We start from the raw sequence: 19,730 nt of genomic DNA on the forward strand, positions 1-19,730 counted from the left end.
GGAAGGTGGGGTTTGGTCCTATCTGTCTGATTTTTGGTGACGTGATTGTGGAACTCCCTGCCCCAGGATGTGGTGATGGCTGCCAACTTGGAAGGTTTTAAGAGGCCAGTAGACATGTTCATGGAGGAGAGGGCTATCCATGGCTACTAGTCAAAATAGATACTAGTGATGCATGGGTCTGATCCAGCATGGCCCTTCTTATGTTCTTATGAGCATTCCTATTATATGAGGTGCTGTGGAAGGCAGGCAGGATAAATGCTGCTGCAGTCGTCTTGCTTGTGGGCTTCTTCGGGGCACCTGGTTGGCCACTGTGTGAACAGACGGCTGGACTTGATGGGCCTGGGTCTGATCCAGCAGGGCTTTTCTGATGTTCTTATGTGATGGCTCTTGACTTGCATATGCAACTGTCTGGAGGGATGCTTAAGTCTAATCTCATAATGAACTTTCTTCACATCTGTAATATATCACATGGTTGCAGAGGTGCAGGGATTTGTCCTTCCCTGCTTGGTTGCTGTTGTCAAATAATTTCTTCAGGTATCTCCCATATTGTCCTCACATTTTTGTGAGCTTTGTTGGTAGAGTCAAAAACTGGGCTGCACAATTTTGCCATGCACGTATGGGCAAAATACCAGGCAGCTGTTTTGAAGAATTCCTTATTAGAACTGTCACTGAAACTGGAGTATTCCTGCAACATTCTGCACTGAATCCAGATGGGACCATTTTCTCTTGGGTTCAGGACCAGGGGTGTGTGGGTGAACAACAGTGTTTACCCAGATTTCATCTATTTTGACGCATGTGCATGGAATGTGCACAAAGGCCCAGAGGCACAGTTGGAGGTAATCATGCCCCAAAGAGCCAGATAGCAGATGCAGATATGCATAACCCATTGCGTTATAGGTTGGGCAGGTACAGGATGCATTTGTAGATCTATTCCACAACACCCATGCCATTTAGCTTGCATGTCTGTTTCTTTGCTTTGTTCAGGGACTCCTAGTCTCTGAGTTTTTCCAGTGGAGGAGTGGTTAAGAGTGGTAGAATCTGGTGAATGAGGTTTGATTCCCCCCTCCTCCACATGAAGCCAGCTGGGTGACCTTGAGCTAGTCACAGTTCTCTTCGAGCTCTCTCAGCTCCACCGACCTCATAGGGTGTCTGTCTGCTGTAGAGAGTGGAAGGGAAGGAGATTGTAAGCCGGTTTGATTCTCCTTAAAAGGTAGAGAAAATAGGCATATAAAAACCAACTCTTCTTCTTTCTCTGCATACCAAGTACAGCCTTGTTCAGGTTTTGTTAAGTACTGCAGAAGTTCAGGCAAAAGTTTGTATTTCAAGTGCTTAAAGGCACCTGCTGGATAAGGGGGATCCTGATCAATAAAGAGTCACTCAGTTAAAGGACTCGGCCTGACCTGGATAGCCCAGGCTGGCCTGATCGACGAAGCTAAGCAGGGTCAGCTTGGTTAGCTCTTGCAGGAGAGACCAAGGGTGGTTAAGCAGAGGCCGGCAATGGCAAAACCATCTCTGTTTGTCTCTGGCCTTGAAAACCCTACTAGGTCACCATAAATTGGCTATGATTTGATGCCACTTTCCACCACCACCAATTAAAGACTTAGTTGGGAAAGGAATAAATAGGTGGTTTAACATATAGTTGTTAACGCCACATCAAAACTCAAAACAGAATTGTGCCCGGGGAGGAGGGGGGGTTGACATTCACATAAGGCTTTCTCTTGACCACTGCAGACTGTCCATGAAAGCTGATTGGCACCTACTGAAGAAGAAGAAGAGTTGGTTTTTATATGCCGACTTTCTCTACTACTTAAGGAAGAATCAAACCGGGTTACCATCGCCTTCCCTTCTTCTCCTCACATCAGACACCCTGTGAGTTAGGTGGGGCTGCGAGAGTTCAGAGAGAGCTGTGACTGGCCCAAGGTCACCCAGCTGGCTTCATGTGTAAGAGTGGGGAAACCAACCCGGTTCACCAGATTAGAGTGCACCGATCCAAACCACCGCTCTTAACCACTACACCATGCTGAACAAAAGGCAGAGTTCTTCTTGCTTAAATGACTTCTCCTAATGGCTTGGTTACTTAAGAATTTTCTAAGGAAACCTTTTTAAAAATCTCCCTCTTCTTTGTTCAACCAGTATGGTACAGGAGGGCCAGCCGTGAAGTGCAGATATCCAGATCTGTCCGGAATTAAGGCCAGGTTCCTGGATCTCTGCCTGAAGTGATCTATTTTTAGCTGTGGGCAGCTTGGCTCTAAGGTCCTCCTCTTATGAAACTTCTGCTCCTGCCTGTGGTCTCTGCTATTGTAGAGCTGGATTGAGCCAGGCTTGGCAAGAATTCCACCTCTGTGCCGTAATGTTTACAAATAATCGCAGTGTGATAAGGTGGTATTACCTTGCGAGTTTCTCTGCCAATCATCCTGTCATTGGCGGTGCTGGGAGAAGGTGTGCATCGATTGTGCATCATCAATCTGGGTCACGTAGAGAGTGTTTTTTGACTGTTCAGTGCAGGAGTGAAAAATTTATCTCGAAGAAGCGGAGTAACATCTAGGCTGGCTCTAAAAGGAGGCTAGGGAAGGTCAATTAGTTATCGTAAGTTATTGGTAACGAACTCTAAACCCACACATGCCCATATGCTGGTGAATTCTTGCATGTGTTTATTGGGATCCTTTAAAAGGATTTGATTTAAGAAAACATATGCAACTTAAAGCCAGTTTTCTGAAGTTTCAGGTGTTTCATCTAAACATGACAATGTTCATGATGACGAAATGCACGCACTCCAATTGATTAGTGAATTTCTCCGTTTATGCAAGCCACAGTTGCGATGGAGAAATCTACCCTGCTCCCCATTGTAACAGTTCACATTTATTATGATCTGCATTTCCGATTGAGCTCTCAAAGCCAACTCTTTGGACATCAAGAAACCTCAATTCCCATCCCTCTTATGTTAAAAAAACTTTAAATAATGCACACGCAGATGAATGCATGGGATGTTCGTGTGGTGATTAATGAAAATGAAAGCCCCTGATTGACAGCCCAGCCGGAGAAAAGCCAAGGCTGATGGGATTGCTGAGCAAATGGGCAGTTCTTTCCAGTTGCAGAGCTGGTAGATGCTGGTCTCCCCTCCCCTCCATGTCTGAGGGAAGTGCTGTGGACTTCCACTTCCATGTTATCATCTTGTGTCTCCCAGGTCTAGTAAACAAGGGCTTGATGCTGCATTCCAGGTGGGCCTCACTAGTGCTGTAGAGGAGCTAGACAGAGCAGGCATATCGCTCCCATTCCACAGTCACTCCGCTTGGCTGCCCATCAATTACTGAGCTCAATTTAGGATATTGGCCATCACATGCAAAGCCCTTCATGGCCTTGGGCCCTCATATCTGCAAGCATGCCTATGCCCCGCCGTGACAGCAACGCTCATCTGAGCTTCTGCAGGTTCCAACCTGCAAAGGGGCAAAATCAACAACTTCCTATACAAACGCATTTGTTGTGGAATGGCCTGCCTGAGGAGGTCAGGGAGGTTCCAGCTTTCCTGGCTTTCTGTTGTGGCTCAGTGCATCTGCTTGGTATACAGAAGGTCCCAGGTTCAATCCCTGTCATCTCCAGTTAAAGGGACTAGGCAAGTAAGTGAAATTAAGATCTCTCTGCCTGAGACCCTGGAGAGTTGCTGCCAGTCTGAGTGGACAATGCTGACATTGATGGACCAAGGGTCTGATTCAGTATACGGCAGCTTCATGTGTTCGAACTATGCAAAACGGAGTTATTCGAGAAGGCTTTTCTATGCAGGCAACCAAGATGCACTGTACTAAATGACTTACCACAATACTTGGATAAATTATTAGGGATTGTGGTCTATACTACTGTGTTTAGCTTACTGAAACTAGGATCCTACCATGTATGTTTTCCATCATTTAATTGTGTCATGTTAATACTTACGCTCTGCTTCAGTTGTGTTTTTAGATTTCTGATTGGTTCTACAACCCTAATCCTGTTGCATTGTTAATTAAATGTCCTATTTTATCAATTATATTTACTCACTCTGTGTTATCCGCCTCGAGTCCAACTGAGAAAGATGTGCCAGATGTGTACAAATAACATAAATGAATAAATATTGCACGCCTTAGTAAATATTTGGAGATGTGGTACTCTAGATAGGCACGCCGCCTACTCCGTGATCCTTACCTTTCATATCTTGGTGCAGAAGAAGAAGAGTTGATTTTTATATGCCAACTTTCTCTACTTTTTAAGGAGAATCAGTTTACAATCTCCTTCCCTTCCCCACAACTGACACATTGTGAGGTAGGTGTGGCTGAGAGAGTTCGGAGAGAACTGTGACTAGCCCAAGGTCACCCAGCTGGCTTCATGTAAAGGAGTGGGGAAACCAACCCAGTTCGCCAGATTAGAGTCCACCACTCTTAACCACTACACCAATCTGGCTCTTTGAAGCTATTGGTTTTTGCATTTTGGAAATGTCACAGCCAACGAATCTGCTTTCCTTTGCTATGTATTATTGATGACATTGTATGTACTAACATCAACTGTGTATGTGCTGGTGATATTTGTAAATATTTCTGTGCTTTTTAGAAAGCCTTATTAGGCCCTGTGTTTTTAAAATACAATTGTGCACAATATATAACACACACACACACACACACACACACACATATATATATATATATATATATATATATATATATACATATATATATATTGTTATAGTAGATAGTGTTTAGCTCAACCCCTTTCCTCTGACTTTTAGGTTGAGTTTCTTTCCCCCCCTTTTTTTCTTCAGTTGCCTTGATTTTCTGCAAGGAAAATTGAACATACACCCAGTACTAAAGAAGGAGCTGAGAGATAGTACATCTTATGCTACCTAAGCACATATACCTTAGTTTTGTCATGAGAGAGGTGTGCGGGGGAAGTTGAAAATAGAAAAGACAAATTTTGTACTAACAAAAACAATGTTCTTAGACCCAGGCCAGTCTCATATAGTTCTGAGAAGCCTAACAGCATATAGAATTCAACTTTGTGACATTTAAACATTGGATTCTTCAGTTATGTATTATAGTATGTTAACTTGTGGCCAAAATTAGTCACGTTTGAACATGTGCTTGAAAATACGTTGTGTAGGAATTATCATCTAATACTGGAGATTGCATAAGAATGTTCATACCAATGTTCATACCACACATTCTGAGTGAGTAAAACCTTGTCTTAAATGCATTCCCTCGTTCCAAAAGAGGATATTTAATTGGAGTGTCCCCCCTCTACCCCCATGCTACTCTATTGCTAAACATCCCAGCATAGTCACTTGGATAAAATTCTTACCTTCCACAGGTGAGTAGTCGAGTGGCTGTTTACAAACTTGGTTTACGCTGTTCTGCATAACTGTAAAGTCGTGTTTTAAATCTCTGGAGGTCCTTCACTTGTAGACATGCAACTGTGCAGCCTTTTGTCCTTCCATGACCAGTATTTGTTTCCTCTTTCCTCTTAGATGTTTGACTGGATCACACACAACAAAGGCCTGTTTTTGAATAGTTACACAGAGATCGGAGCCAGTCACCCTCATGCCATGGAGCTCCAGACGCAGCACAATCATTTTGCTATGAACTGTATGGTAAGAATATCTGGCAGTTGCAAGCACACACATTTTCCCTGGTGTGCTCATTGTTCTTTACCATGGGGAAAAGTGCACACGTTGAACCAGTGTGCTAATGCAATCATGAGGTGTATCAACAGAGGCATAATATCCAAATCGCAAGATGTCATAGTTCCGCTGTACACAGCATTGTTCAGGCCACACCTGGAGTATTGTGTGCAGTTCTGGAGGCCTCACTTCAAAAAGGACGTGGACAGAATGGAGCAGGTGCAGAGGAGAGCGACGAGGATGATTGGGGACTGGAGACCAAGCCCTACGAGGAAAGGCTGAGGGAGTTGGGAATGTTCAGTCTGGAGAAGAGGAGGTTGAAGGACATGATTTCTCTCTTGAAGTATTTGAAGGGCTGTCACTTAGAGGAGGGCAGGGAGCTGTTCCTGTTGACAGCAGAGGATCATAGGACTCACAACAATGGGTTTAAATTGAGGGCAGAAAGTTACCGGCTGGACATTAGGAAGAATTTTTTATTAGTAATAGCAGTTCAGCAGTGGAATCAGCTACCTAGGGAAGTAGTGAGCTCCGCCTCATGAGCAGTCTTTAAGCAGAGGCCAGACAAGCATTTGTCAGGGATGCTCAAGGCTGATCCTGCATTGAGCAGGGGGTTAGACTAGATGGCCTCTATGGACGCTTCCAACTCAATGATTGGCTGACTCTGTTTATCTAGTGTGGTGGTATATCAAGAACAATATCAGTCTAAAAGAGAGAAGAGCTGCCTTTACATTGAATCAGACCATTGGCCTATTAAAGTCAGTGTTGTCTGCCCTGAGTGGCAGGATCTCAGGTAGAGGTCTTGCACTTCACTTAGTACCTGATCCATTTTTTAAAAAAGGAGATGCCAAGCAAATATTCTGGGAAGAGCCAGTGGTCGTGGTGCATGTTGGCATCAACGATGTGGGGAAGTGTAGTTTGGAGGTCCTGGAATTCAAATTTAGGTAGTCTAGAGGTGATCTGGAGGTAGTCCAGAGGTCCTAGAACCCAAATTTAGGTTTCTAGGCAGGAGACTAAAAGCCAGGATTTCCAAGGTAGCTTTCTCTGAAATGCTACCTGTTCTGTGCTTAGGACCAGCTAGGCAGGAAGAGTTGGGGAGTCTCAATGCATGGGTGTTGGTGTAGGGAGGAGGGCTTTAGATTTGTTAGGAACTGGGCAACATTTTTGGACCAGCTGAGCCTGTGCAAAAGAGATGGGCTCCACTTGGACCAGGATGGAACCAGACTGCTGGTGCATAATATAGGTGGCTTTTCTTATGTTCTTATGTACCCCGAGCTGTGATTTGTCCCTGAAATAGTGTACAGTCTAAAAAATAGTTCTTTTGCTTCAGTCTTCTATAACTTAAGAGTTTCTGCTCAGTCCAGAGGGACTTGAGTTCTCCTTCCTAAATATCAGGGGCTTGATTTTTGTGGCAAAACTGGAATACCGATCCTTCATCAGGTTCTGGAATTATGCTGATGTAATTTATTTGACAGATCTCTTAAAGATGGCTGCCTTTTGTGGTTGGATTTGGGTTGGCAGCCAAGAGAACAGGTGCAGATTCGGGTCCTGTGTAGTAGTGATCTCGAGGAGACATGGTGTTGTTGACTTAAGAACTAAGTTGGTGTCGGCTCAAACTCTTTGGATGGCAGGTTGCCAGGGTCCATGGTGTCAGCTGCAGGTTGAGTATCCCTTATCCGGACTGCTTGGGACCAGAAGTGGTCTGTACTTTGGATCTTTCCGTATTTTGGAATATTTAGGAATTTTTGCATATACACAATGAGATCTCTTGGGGTTGGGACCCAAGTCTAAGCACGAAATTCATTTACGTTTTATATATACTTTATACACATAGCCTGAATGTAATTTTAAACAATATTTTTAATGATTTTGTGTACATGGAACCCTCAGTGGTGCCGCTGAGGGCCTGTGAGTAATATGCCTGCATGCCAGCTCAAAAGGATATGGCCGGATAAGGGATGTGCAACCTGTACTTTGAATTCCTTAAAGCAAGAATGGTATGGTAGATTAAAAAAAAAAATAGCATTCTGAAATAAGTAGCCGTCAGACTGTCAATGAAAAACTGTCAATGAAAAACAAATCTGATGGGCTTTGTTCTCTCTAGCATGGCTTTGAGTTTCAGATTCAGATGTAGCCTGGTTAAAAAGTCCAAAGTTGCTCTTTAATGCTACTGAATAGAGTTTTTGTTTTTTGCAGAGAGGGCTGTGAAGGCATGCCTATATCCAAAAGCACTAATTATTGAAGCATCTAAGCAGAGAGCAAGAATTGGAAAAAAATGGGAATAAATACTGAGTTGTCTGTAGAGATCATCCTAGGTGAGGATTATGTGAAAGGGGGACATTGAGCTTGTACTGCTCACTTTCTTTCGCTTACAGTAACACATTCATGTGCACACGAGTCCTAGCTTTGTTGCTACCATAAACATGGGTTCAGTCATCTTCATCAGTCTAGAACAGGGGTCGGCAAACCGCGGCTCCTGAGCCGCATGCGGGTCTTCGGCCCATTGAGTGTGGCTCTTCGAACTTGGTTCGGAGCCCCTGCTCTCGTGCCCACTCGCGCCAGCAGCCAGGCTGCGGAGTTGGCGCACCTGAGAGAGAGAGAGAGAGAGTGCGAGAGAGCAGGTGAGCGGGCGCGCTGTCTCTCTCCCCCCCGCCCCCCCGTGGATAATGGCCGGGTCCCCCTTTCCCTTGCCCTCAGTGGTTGGGAGGCTAAAGCCTCCCCTCTAGCTGTGCGATTGCTGGGCGGCTGGCTCAGCGGTTCCTGCCCCTCCCGCCCGCCTATCAGCTGTTGGGCGGGGCGGGCTTCCTTTGGTAGACCTGGCCTCCGGCTGAGTCCCATTGGGAGGCCATGTCTACCCACTGGCTTTCTTGGCGGTAGACCTGTACTCCGAGGAGGGGAAAAAGTCCCCCTTCAGAGGCCAGGTCTACCAATTGGCTTCTATGGGCCTCTGGAGGCCAGATCTACTGCCAAGAAAGCCAATGGGTAGACCTGGCCTCCCAATGGGACTCAGCCGGACGCCAGTGGTGTTATCGCACCCAAGGAGAAAACGTCATGGGAACGGGGTAAGTTTTTAAAGCGTCATTTAACTGTTTTGGGAAACAGCGGGCATTATATGGCTCCAAAACAGCTTCATGACGAGAACGAGAAAATGTGGTGCGTGGGGGAAGGAATGCTCCGGGTGTTAAAGGGTTCAGAAACGTTCCCTGGAGTGAGTGCGATAAGCCCCCAGGTCTACCAGTAGGCTTTTATGGCGGTAGACCAGGCCTCCAGATGAGGACTCCGGACGGGGAGGGGGAAATGGCAGAGACAATTTAATTTTTATCAATAAATAAGATCACTATTAAGTATGATATCAACTTTTATTCAGTGTACCTATAGTTTAATTAAGACTTAAAACTTTAATGTTTATTAAGTTAATAAACAGTGTACCTACCTATATAGTTTAAGTTTAAGAAATTTGGCTCTCAAAAGAAATCTCAATCGTTGTACTGTTGATATTTGGCTCTTTTGACTAATGAGTTTGCCGACCCCTGGAGAAGACCTACTGAAGCAACTGAAGCCAAGAGCCGAATCTGATCAACTTGCAGCTTAGGCACTAGGGACGTAGCTAGCTAGATTGGGCCTTGAGAAATTTTCTTTAGCTTTAGGAGCCACCTCAAAAACTTGGGAGCCAGACTTACTCTTTAAGAACATAAGAAAGACCCTGCTGGATCAGACCCAGGCCCGTCAAGTCCAGCAGTCTGTTCACACAGTGGCCAACCAGGTGCCTCTGGGAAGCCCACAAACAAGACGACTGCAGCAGCATTATCCTGCCTCTTTAACTTTCAGGGTTTTAATGACCATGCTTCCTAATTATTGCTACTACAAAACCTAATCCTAAATTCTTAACAGTTGCTAGTCCTTTAAAAAAAAAAGCTATAAATGTGGGGTGACCCTGGTTGTCATCACACACAAGCAAACCTCTGTGCCTCGCCTAAATAAGCTTTGTACTTTTGCTGAGAATCACCAAGAGACACTTAACAATACATGGCTGATGAAAATACTGGGTGCCACAATGAAATTTTAGGTTCTGTGGCTCCCTTGCACCTGGGAGTTTTTGAGTCCTGAACTAGATCATATCCAAAGACATTGTAGTTTTGTTAGGAGTCCAAGCTCTTAATGCAGAAAGCTAAGGCTGCTTTTGTCACATCAAGAAAATTTTTTACGTTGCCTTATTTGTGGGTGGCAGAGTGATTAGGGTGTCTGGGAGGCCCAGGTTTGAGCCTCCTCTGTGCAGTGAAAGCTCACTGCCGGATCTGGGGCCAGTAACACACGGTCAGGCTCACCTACCTTAGCAGGCTGCTAGGAGAAGAGTTGGTTTTTATATGCCGACTTTCTTACCACTTAAGAGAGAACCAAACCGGCTTACAATCTCCTTCCCTTCCTCTCCCCACAACAGACACCCTGTGAGGTAGGTGGGGCTGAGAGAGTTCGTAGGGAACTGTAATTAGCCCAAGGTCACCCAGCTGGCTTCATGTGGAGTAGTGGGGAATCAAACCCAGTTCTCCAGATTAGAGTCCACCGCTCTTAACCATTGCACTACGCTGGATCTCAACCAAGAGGTTTGTGCATACAAAAGGCTCCTGCGCTATTTCTCAATTGTCCAGAATTTAAAAATAAATGGGTAGCAATATTGTACCGCTGCCTCAACGGACCTAATGCTGCTTGTGATTCAGCAAGCCTCTGCGGAGGCTGATATAGCAGAACAGGAAATTGAAACTATTAAAACAGAGCTTAGAGTTAAGATGGTTGAGGAATCTTTTAAAAAACAATTAGAAACCATAGAAAATGAATTAGAAGGTTATATAGCAAATATCAAAGCCTATAAGATACGGAAATGCAATAGGGACATGACAGACTACACCCAAAAGTATATTATTGGGAATATCAGAACACCCGTTCTGCGCCACGACTCCCTAACAATAGAAGAAACGAGTTGAATTCAGGTGCAACCTCAGGATCCTGATACTTTTAGTTCCTCTAGTGCAGGTTCCTCTTTTTCCAATAGACCTCATTTTTCACTTTCGGGAGGCCGCCCGAGGAATTACCAATAAGTTCCCCATCCCCACAGGAACAGGAAGAGGTGAATTTAGTTTTGAATTTGTCGGATAGGATACTCACTGATGAAGAAAAGCAAGTGTTGAATTTGAGGTTGGGATTCGTCCCTACCCCGAAATACTCTTCGTTTCAAGCCAGAGTTGATTTGTTCAAACTTTTCCGTCAAATTAAATTACATGAGCATTTCAAGGGCGGTGGTTTTCGTCCTTCTTTATTCAGACCTAAATCAACTTTTAACCCTTACAGCTCAAACCACCTAATTCTTACCTTTCAGTACTTAGTTTTAAGAGATGTGGGAAGGATGGAGAAACATAGGTTTCCAATACGAAACAACTTTTCTAAAGAACAAATGGACACATTGCAAAAAATAAATGATGACCAGTCCATAGTAATTAAGGCTGCAGACAAATGGGGCTCGATCGTGATCCTCAATGCGGAGGATTATAATCATGAGAACCTTAGGCAATTAGGGGACATAAATTTGTATCGTCCCCTACCTTCAAATCCCGTTAAAGCGATAAATCTGATTATTTGGACAGTTGTTTATGAGGCTTCAGCTTTAAACTATATTGATCAACATACTGCAGAATATCTCATCATTAAGCATCCAAGTATTCCGTTTTTTTGTACGTTACCAAAAGTACATAAAAAAGTGATCGCACATAAATGGGCACAGTCTTTCGAATTAGTTGTATATTTTTTGTACACCATATTTTTAGGCTGATGAAGCCTTATGTGAAAAGTGTTGAGAATATCTAGATAACAAGTTCCGGATCGTTTTCCCTGCACCCTGTTCACTGATATCTTCATCTTTCCGCGGCTGCAAGATCCTCCTCAGTCCGGTTGCCTGTTGATGTCATTGGATTTCTGCACAGGACTGTTGACACTTGAGCAACTTGCCTTTACTTTCCGGGCTCGGGGTTATCGCGGTATTCAGGGCAGCGGTTGTGGTTGTATTTTTGTTACTGTACAAAGCAAGGTGTCTGTTGTGCCTTCTGTTGTGTTTGGTGCTTTGTGCATAACATTTGGGTTTTTTTTATTTGTGTAGTAGAATATAGTAATAGCTTTACAAGCCTGGTGCTATTTTGTTCGTTTGTGGCTCTCAAAACGGGGCTGAGACGATGAGGGGCTGAGCTGTGCTGAGCTCCTTGGAGATGAAAATGCCTGGGATTAATCCGGTCCTTGAGTTAAACTGCCCCGTTCAGCAGCATGGATCTGCTTCGATTTAGACATTACATGTTGTCTACATGGTTTTGCCAGCATCTGCCACATCTGTAATGTCACTTTAGAAAAGGGCCCTTAGATGACTTCCCCCAGCCCTGGTGGCTTTGGTCACTGAAGTGCCTGAGATGTCTCCTGTCTGACCTCAACATGCATCTGAAGCCCAATTTATGCAGATGTGGTCGAGTGAAAGTCAGCAGGCTTTTTAACATCCAGGTTGTGTGCTGGGGCATTGAGGTGAATTCACCTCAGCAGCCCCAGTTTTCTCCGTCTAGCTGTGGCAGAGAGAAGTCTATGAAACGTCTTGTGTAACTCTGTCGTTCTGAGAGTATTGCCCACTACTTGCCCATGCCCTGTTTAGATGAAGCAACGTGATAGCTAGTTCTTCAGTGAGACGAACGTTTTCGAAAGGCTTAATTTGTCTTCATTTTTGGAATCCTGGAGTTATATCTGAAGGTGGAAGCAAGTCATTAGTCTCCTTGTACTGTTGGGGAGGGGGAGCTTTGAGCTGCCTCTTTGAGTGTGGAAGTTTACTGAAGTCCCAATTTCAGCCTGGCCTCCCCTCCCCCCCCCCCGGAGGCGATTTGGTTATTCACTGGGGCTGTGTGCTCCTTCTGAACAGAACATTTAAAATAGGCCACATTGTTTTAAATAGGCACAATACAAACATACACTTTAAAGATGAACTGGATTCACTTGTGATCAGTGTGGGTTGCGTATTCCTCCCCCTACTCATATGGTAATTAAAATGGGACACGTTCTAGACTCTTCCCTGTGTATTTGAAGAGGGGCAAACAAAATGAGGCAGCCGGGAATGTAAAATGAGTTATGTAAGAGTCCAAGTGGACACGCAGACCTTGAAGGGCTTTGAATAATAACCATATCCCTTTTCTGAACCAGTTCAGGAAATGGGGTGTCATGATGCAGAATGCTGAACTAGACGGTCCTTTGGTCTGGGATGGCATTCTCTGTCTGGTTTCGTAGCCTCCTACCTAACATGTTCAGCAATTGACAGCTAGAGCCCCCCTCTCCTATGTGTGGCATCTTGTCGACAGTCTGTGATCTAGCTTCTCATATTTGATCCAAAATGGTTAGAAATTATTTTAATAGTAGAGGTTGAGTGTCCCTTATCCGGACTGCTTGGGACTAGAAGTGGTCCGTATTTTGGATCTTCCCATATATTGGAATATTTTGGAATTTTTGCTTATACATAATGAGATATCCTGGAGATGGGACCCAAATCCAATTATGTTTTATTTACACTTTATACACATAGCCTGAATGTAATTTTAAACAATATTTTTAATAATTGTGTGTACATTGAACCATCACAAAGCAAAGGTGTAACTATCTCACCAGAGTACCTGTATCAGCTGCTAAACAAAAATCACACACATGGTTGGAAGAGACCACAAGGGCCATCCAGTCCAACCCCCTGCCATGCAGGATCCCACAATCAAAGCACTCCCGACATATGGCCGTCCAACCTCTGCTTAAAGACCTCCAAAGACGGGGACTCCACCCCCCCCCCCGAGGCAGCACATTCCACCATCGAACCGCTTTCACCGTCAGAAAGTTCTTCCTAATGTTTAGGTGGAATCGCTTTTCTCTTAGTTAAAATCCATTACTCAGTGTCCTAGTCTCTGAAGCAACCGAGAACAAGCTAGTTCCCTCAACATGGCATCCCTTCAAATATTTAAACATGGCTACCAGGTCACCCCATTAACCTTCTCTTCTCCAGACTAAACAAACCCAGCTCCTTAGGTCTTTCCTCATAAGGGCATAGATTCCAGACCTTTGATCATTCTGGTCACTCTGGTCACGCTCCAACTTGTCAACATCCTTCCTAAATTGTGGAGCCCAAAACTGGACACAGTATTCCAAGTGAGGTCTGACCAATGCAGAATACAGTGGTAGAATTACTTCCTTTGATCTAGACATAATACTCCTATTGATGCATCCCAGAATTGCATTGGCCTTCTTAGCCGCCATATCACACTGTTGACTCATATTCAGTTTGTGGTCCACTAAGACTCCCAGGTCTCTTTCACATGTACTGTTGTCAAGCCAACTGCACTGGCCAGGCTGGCTGGCGGGGCTGCTGCTGCAGCGCGGTGCAGAGGGAGTTGAGAACGGGCGTGGCAGGATGCGAAGGAGGGAACAGAAGCCAAGGCTTCTGCAGCCTGACTGCTGCACTAAAAAGTGGAGACAGCAGGGAATGCCAAGTCCAGTAAACAATCCAAAAGTCAGGCTGGGGGCTGGTAGTTATCAGAGGCTAGACAGCAGGAGCGTCAAATAGGCAGTTTGAGGTCAGGGTCACTAGCAGTCCGTTGGTCATTGCCCTAAGTCAATCTGAGGTCAAAAGCAGGCAAGAGAGTACCGGAGTGGTGCGTGACTGAGGCCAGAGTTCAGTGATTGCATCCACATTTCAGCTGGGTTTTGCCGCACCTTAAATCTGGCCGGTTGTTGGAGTGAGCTTGATCCTGCCATTACTCACTGTCGTAAAGAGATTACAAAGGCTGAAGACGTCTGAATAATCTAGCAGAGCTCTGGTTTCTTGCTGTAACTCATCAGCTGTTTCCCTCCCTCTGGCTTTTGAGGAGGGCTGGAATCTATCAAGCCGTCTAGATGTTGAAGCTTCTACCGGCCCTTTTAAATCATCCCATGGCTTCTCTGCCGCGTTTCCAGGAGGAGCGGTAAGCTGTTCCAGCTCTTCTGCTGACCCCTCTGAGTCACTTACTGTTGAGGCCATGACACCAGCTATCTCCCATCCTGTACCTGTGCCTTATGTTGTTTCTGCCTAGGTGAAGTACCTTACACGTCTCCCTATTGAAATTCATTTTATTGCTTATGGCCCAACTCTCCAGTCTATCAAGGTCATGCTGAACTCTGACCCTGTCCTCTGGGGTATTAACTACCCCTCCCAACTTGGTGTCATCTGCAGATTTGATTATCATGTCCTCTATTCCATCATCCAAGTCATTTATAAAAATATTAAATAGTACAGGTCCCAGGACAGACCCCTGTGGCACCCCACTGGTCACTCCTCTCCACAATGAAGTTGTGCTGTTATTGAGCACCCTTTGGGTTCGGTTGGTCAACCAGAAACAACAGGAACAACAACAACCAACAAACTAACAACTGCAGACTTTCAGTCTCCACCTACGATGCAGTGTGGACTGTATTTTATTTTTTTAGGGGACAGGAAACATTGAAAGCAGGCAGCACGGATCTGCCTGCATGCAGGCTCAAAGGGTCCAGTTTTCCGATCACGCTGGATATGTCTGGACAAGGTGTACTCATAATATGGGTGAAAGCAGATTACTGTATACCATGTGATCTGAGGTTAAATGGGGTGCGTTTAGGTACTTTGAGAGTGGCTTCTGTGTAGGTCCTTGCAGTGCATTGAGTCAGATCTTAAAACCCGTACGTTATGTGAAAGAGTGGTATACTTAAGATTCTGACTGTATACCGGCTTGTGAGACACTTTAACGTAGTGGCTACGTAGTAAGGTAGCATTTGTTTGTGGATTCAAAACATGGCAGCTCAGTTGTATTGCTTCAGTTTCTGGAGGCTTACAGTAGTTGGAAACATTCCATTTTAAGTATATTATATGGCTCCTTGGGGAGGGAGTGTTTGGATGCAGGAGGGGGAGGTGTGTTCTTCCAAAGCCTGGAAGGCTGGTGAAAACTGTCTCTAAAGTCTTAGGCTTTGATCCTGCCCACAGATACCCCTGCAGAAGTCCTCTTTGGGTCAACAGGATTGCAATTGGGCAGTAAGATGCCTCGAATCTGACTAATGTGATAATGCAACCTAACTCTAGATGATGGATTGGGTCTGGGCCTGATGACTCATCATCAGTGGAGGAGAACACCATGGTGGTAGATCTTGTGGGGGACAAAACTGTGACAGACCCTGAGTCCTGGGCCCTCGGATAATCATCAGCTGTCAGGGAATTTGGGGGCAGCTGTGGTTACTGGACCAGAAGCTCTGGAAACTCAGGAGCAGGAGCCATCACCAGAATCTGGGTCTGCTGAGGGACCCATGAAGGAGAGTGGGTATTTGCCAAGGAGCCCATGGTTGACCCCAGGGCTCCGAGAGCAGTCAAGACTGAAGGCCCAGTCAGAAGCACAGCTTGGATGGTACAGTGTGTGACCAGCTTTCCCAAGATCTCTCTGTTGACTGTGAGGCATCTGGAGACCTAGATCCAATGTAAAGCCTTTACAGGATCCTGGTCAAAGTTCTGTTGTGAGTTCCTACAGACTCCAGGCCACTGTTAACAGCTGCAGTCACTCAATCCTATAAATAGCCATTTTCAGCTCTGGCTGTTGTGGAATCAGGAGATACAATAATGCTTATACTATCCCTGTTTTGATGTGACACCTGTCTGCCTCCCGCAGGTCCCTGGGTGTGAACAGGACATGATGTTGGCTTGGCTTCCCACTGATTGACATCCCTTCTGTCAGCAGAGGGGGATCTTCCTCACCTGCCCCCTCCCACGGCCTTCAGCCCAAACTGCCCTCTGAAATGTTCTTGGGGATTCTTGAGAATATAATTGGGGGAGGGGATCTGACGTCTGCAATAGGAGGGAGCCCTGGCAAAAATTACAGGCCCCTCTCCCAGTATGGGACATTCGCATGGGCTCCAACCTGGTAGCTGCTGGGGTTTTTAAAAAAATGTATGTTGAGGCCATCTTTGCCGCATAGGTGCATTCTGGCACGCTTGGTTCCACAAGGGCAGGTTTCTTTGATTCCCGTGTATGAAGCAGAGTCTGGAGCTGGGTGAGGTGGGTTGAACTCTTGACTCCTTGGCTTAGGTGGCCTCGTGTCTCCTGCCAATGTGCCTGAGGCCATGTCTGCTGTCTAGCACTGGTGAGGCTGGAAGAAATATTGTCCTTGCTCGTATGGTCTGAGCGCTTTGTTTTGCTTCCCTGACAGGTCTCTTGAGCATTTTGTCCTCCTTTCAAATGTGAAAGAAGCATTTGCAGTTCTGTTGGAGGGTGAGAGATTAAAAACAGACCAAAGGAAGCATTTCTTCACACAACGCATAGTTAAATTGTGGAACTCCCTGCCCCAAAATGTGGTGATGGCTGCCAACTTGGAAGGCTTTAAGAGGGGAGTGGACATGTTCATGGAGGAAAGGGGTATTCATGGCTACTAGTCAAAATGAACACTAGTCATGATGAACACTAGTCAGTATCAGAGGAGCATGCCTCTCATATGAGGTGCTGTGGAAAACAGACAGGATAATGCTGCTGCAGTTGTCATTGTTCAGTGAGTTTTGTTGTGCCACTGCATCTGTTGGATTGTAGGGAAGCACGATGTCATGATATGTGGTGTGGTATGCTAGGTATGGTCAGGTTCTGTTATATAGCTTAATTTGATGTCTTCAGGTCTTCAGCGGAACAGTGAGCTGTGCCAGAAGCTAAAGCCCCGTTCTTGGATCACTGAAAATCCTACTGGGCACTTCTGATCTGTCTCCTGAAGGTTGCTTTTTAAAAATAATGGAATGAAAGCATCCCTTCTGCGCCTGGTTAAAAAAAACAGCTCTGTATTTGCAAGATGCCTGTAACCCTCGTTTATAGGACCATCAGGATAGAGGGGATTCACAGTGGTCCAGCACTCCTCTTCAGGGTCCTTGAACCGGAATATGCTGGTGTAACTTGTTTGTTTCTCCTTTTTTGTGCAGAATGTGTACGTGAACATCAACCGGATCATGTCTGTGGCCAACCGCTTGGTGGAGTCGGGCCACTACGCTTCGCAGCAGATCAAGCAGATCGCCAGCCAGTTGGAGCAGGAGTGGAAAGCCTTTGCCGCCGCCCTGGACGAGCGCAGCACCTTGCTGGATATGTCCGCTATTTTCCACCAGAAAGCAGAGCAGGTCAGTATACTTCACACAGCGGCCGGCAGTGGCCAGAGCTTGGTGTGGCCTTAATTACTTAATTAATTGATTATATTAGATTTCTATCCCGCCCTGCCAACTTGGAAGGTTTTAAGAGGGGAGTGGACATGTTCATGGAGGAAAGGGGTATTCATGGCTACTAGTCAAAATGAACACTAGTCATGATGCACACCTATTCTCTCCAGTATCAGAGGAGCATGCCTATCATATGAGGTGCTATGGAGCACAGGCAGGAGAATGCTGCTGCAGTTGTCATTGTTCTGTGAGTTTCTTTTCCAACCAAGGTCAGGCTCAATATTCCAGTTAAAACAATGTCAGAATAATAAACAGTTTCAAATCAAAACCTATGATATCCCAAAATTAAACAGCTTAAAACCCAAAATCCAGGTGGTGCTTACATATCAGCACTGATGACTAGCAGTCAGGTGAGGAGGCGAGGCAATTGGGTAGAGTAGGGGCCCCAGCTAAGATCTAAAACCATCAGCTGGGGGGAACATCTCCATCTTGCAGGCCCTGTGGAACTGAGCTAATTTGAGTTCTGAAGTGGCTTCATAACCTAAGGCATTCATGCGTTTGCCTTTTAAGGGAGGCGTCATGGGAGAAGACCCTTCCCAGTGGCTGGCGTGGCAGGCCGGCCCTTGGAGTAGGTTCAGTCAGCAGTGCCTTGGGAATTTGCTTCCAGCACTCTTAGCTCCATGTACTTCAGGCAAGAAAGAGACTCACACTTCTGGAATCTGTATGCCAGCACAAAAAGTTGCGTCTTGAGAGCAGGGCACAAGGAAACCTCTGTGTTGGCCTGAGCTTTTTTGGTGCTAGGGAAAGGTCTTTTTCTGCAGCAACCCCCCCCCCAAAAAAAAAAAAAACCTTGCACGGGAATAGATCCAACCCTGCAGCTAAGAAAAGGTACAGTTTTAAGGCAAATGAAAAGCAAGGTCCACAACCAGGTAGTATCTAATGGAGCCAGCGTGATGTAGTGGTTAGGAGCGGCGGAGGCTAATCTGGTGAACCGGGTTGGTTTCCCCACTCCTCCACATGAAGCCAGCTGGGTGACCTTGGGCTAGTCACAACTCTGTCAGAGCTCTCTCAGCCCCACCTACCTCACAGGGTGACTGTTGGGGGGAAGGGAAGGTGATTGTAAGCCGGTTTGATTCTCACTTTAAGTGGTAGAGAAAGTCGGCATGTAAAAACCAACTCTTCTTCTTATTTCCAAAATATAAGCAGACTCAAAATGGCAATTAGGAGTGGGCCTTTTCCATGTTATTAAGGAGGCTATTGTAGCACAGTGGTTCAAGTGTCAGATGAGGATCTGGGAGGCCCCAGGTTCGAATCCCTACTCTGCTGCTTTGAGGCCCTATTAGGGAGAACAAAGTACCAATGGCAAACATGCATTTTAAAGACAAATATGTAAGGCGACTGGATTCAAAGCCATACGGGGCCCTCAGGCGTTTGAGGGTTATATCAAAGGCTCACTCCACCAGCTGCCGCTTATCATGAGAGTGAGAAGAACAGGCCGGGCAGGAATCCTCTCTTCTACACAGAGGTGCAGAGGAACTCTTGCCTCCTTTGGTCTTTCCAATACCTGTATTGGCTGCTACCTAACTCGTGTCTAGCGGGACCAAAACACAGCTCTGCTTTACGTTATTTATTAAGTCAAAGAAGCAGTCAAGTATATTGTCCTGCCTCACTTAGCTGAATAAAACCTCCAACACCACCATGGCCCATAACTGAAACAAAAGAATGACAGGCAATTGGAAACTGAGCTTAAGAGCCAACAGCTCATTCCATTCCGGAAAGCTTGCTGCAGTTATGGAGACAGCCCAGCAGGCCTGCTTCTCACTGGCTGCGTTTTTTAAAATTCACTAGGGACTACGCATCT

General features: G+C 45.6%; 1 protein-coding gene across 1 annotated transcript in view; it reads left to right on the forward strand.

Annotated features, from left to right (window-relative positions):
- Positions 1-19,730, forward strand: part of TRIO (trio Rho guanine nucleotide exchange factor) — a 218,637-nt gene that overhangs the window by 15,055 nt on the left and 183,852 nt on the right. Inside the window, exons 5-6 of the mRNA XM_056854855.1 lie at positions 5,486-5,608; positions 17,642-17,833. Of these exons, the coding sequence (XP_056710833.1) occupies positions 5,486-5,608; positions 17,642-17,833 (315 nt within the window). The remainder of the gene's footprint in view (positions 1-5,485; positions 5,609-17,641; positions 17,834-19,730) is intronic.

This window comes from Euleptes europaea, chromosome 8 (assembly GCF_029931775.1).
Source record: "Euleptes europaea isolate rEulEur1 chromosome 8, rEulEur1.hap1, whole genome shotgun sequence".
Taxonomy (NCBI): Eukaryota; Metazoa; Chordata; class Lepidosauria; order Squamata; family Sphaerodactylidae; genus Euleptes; species Euleptes europaea.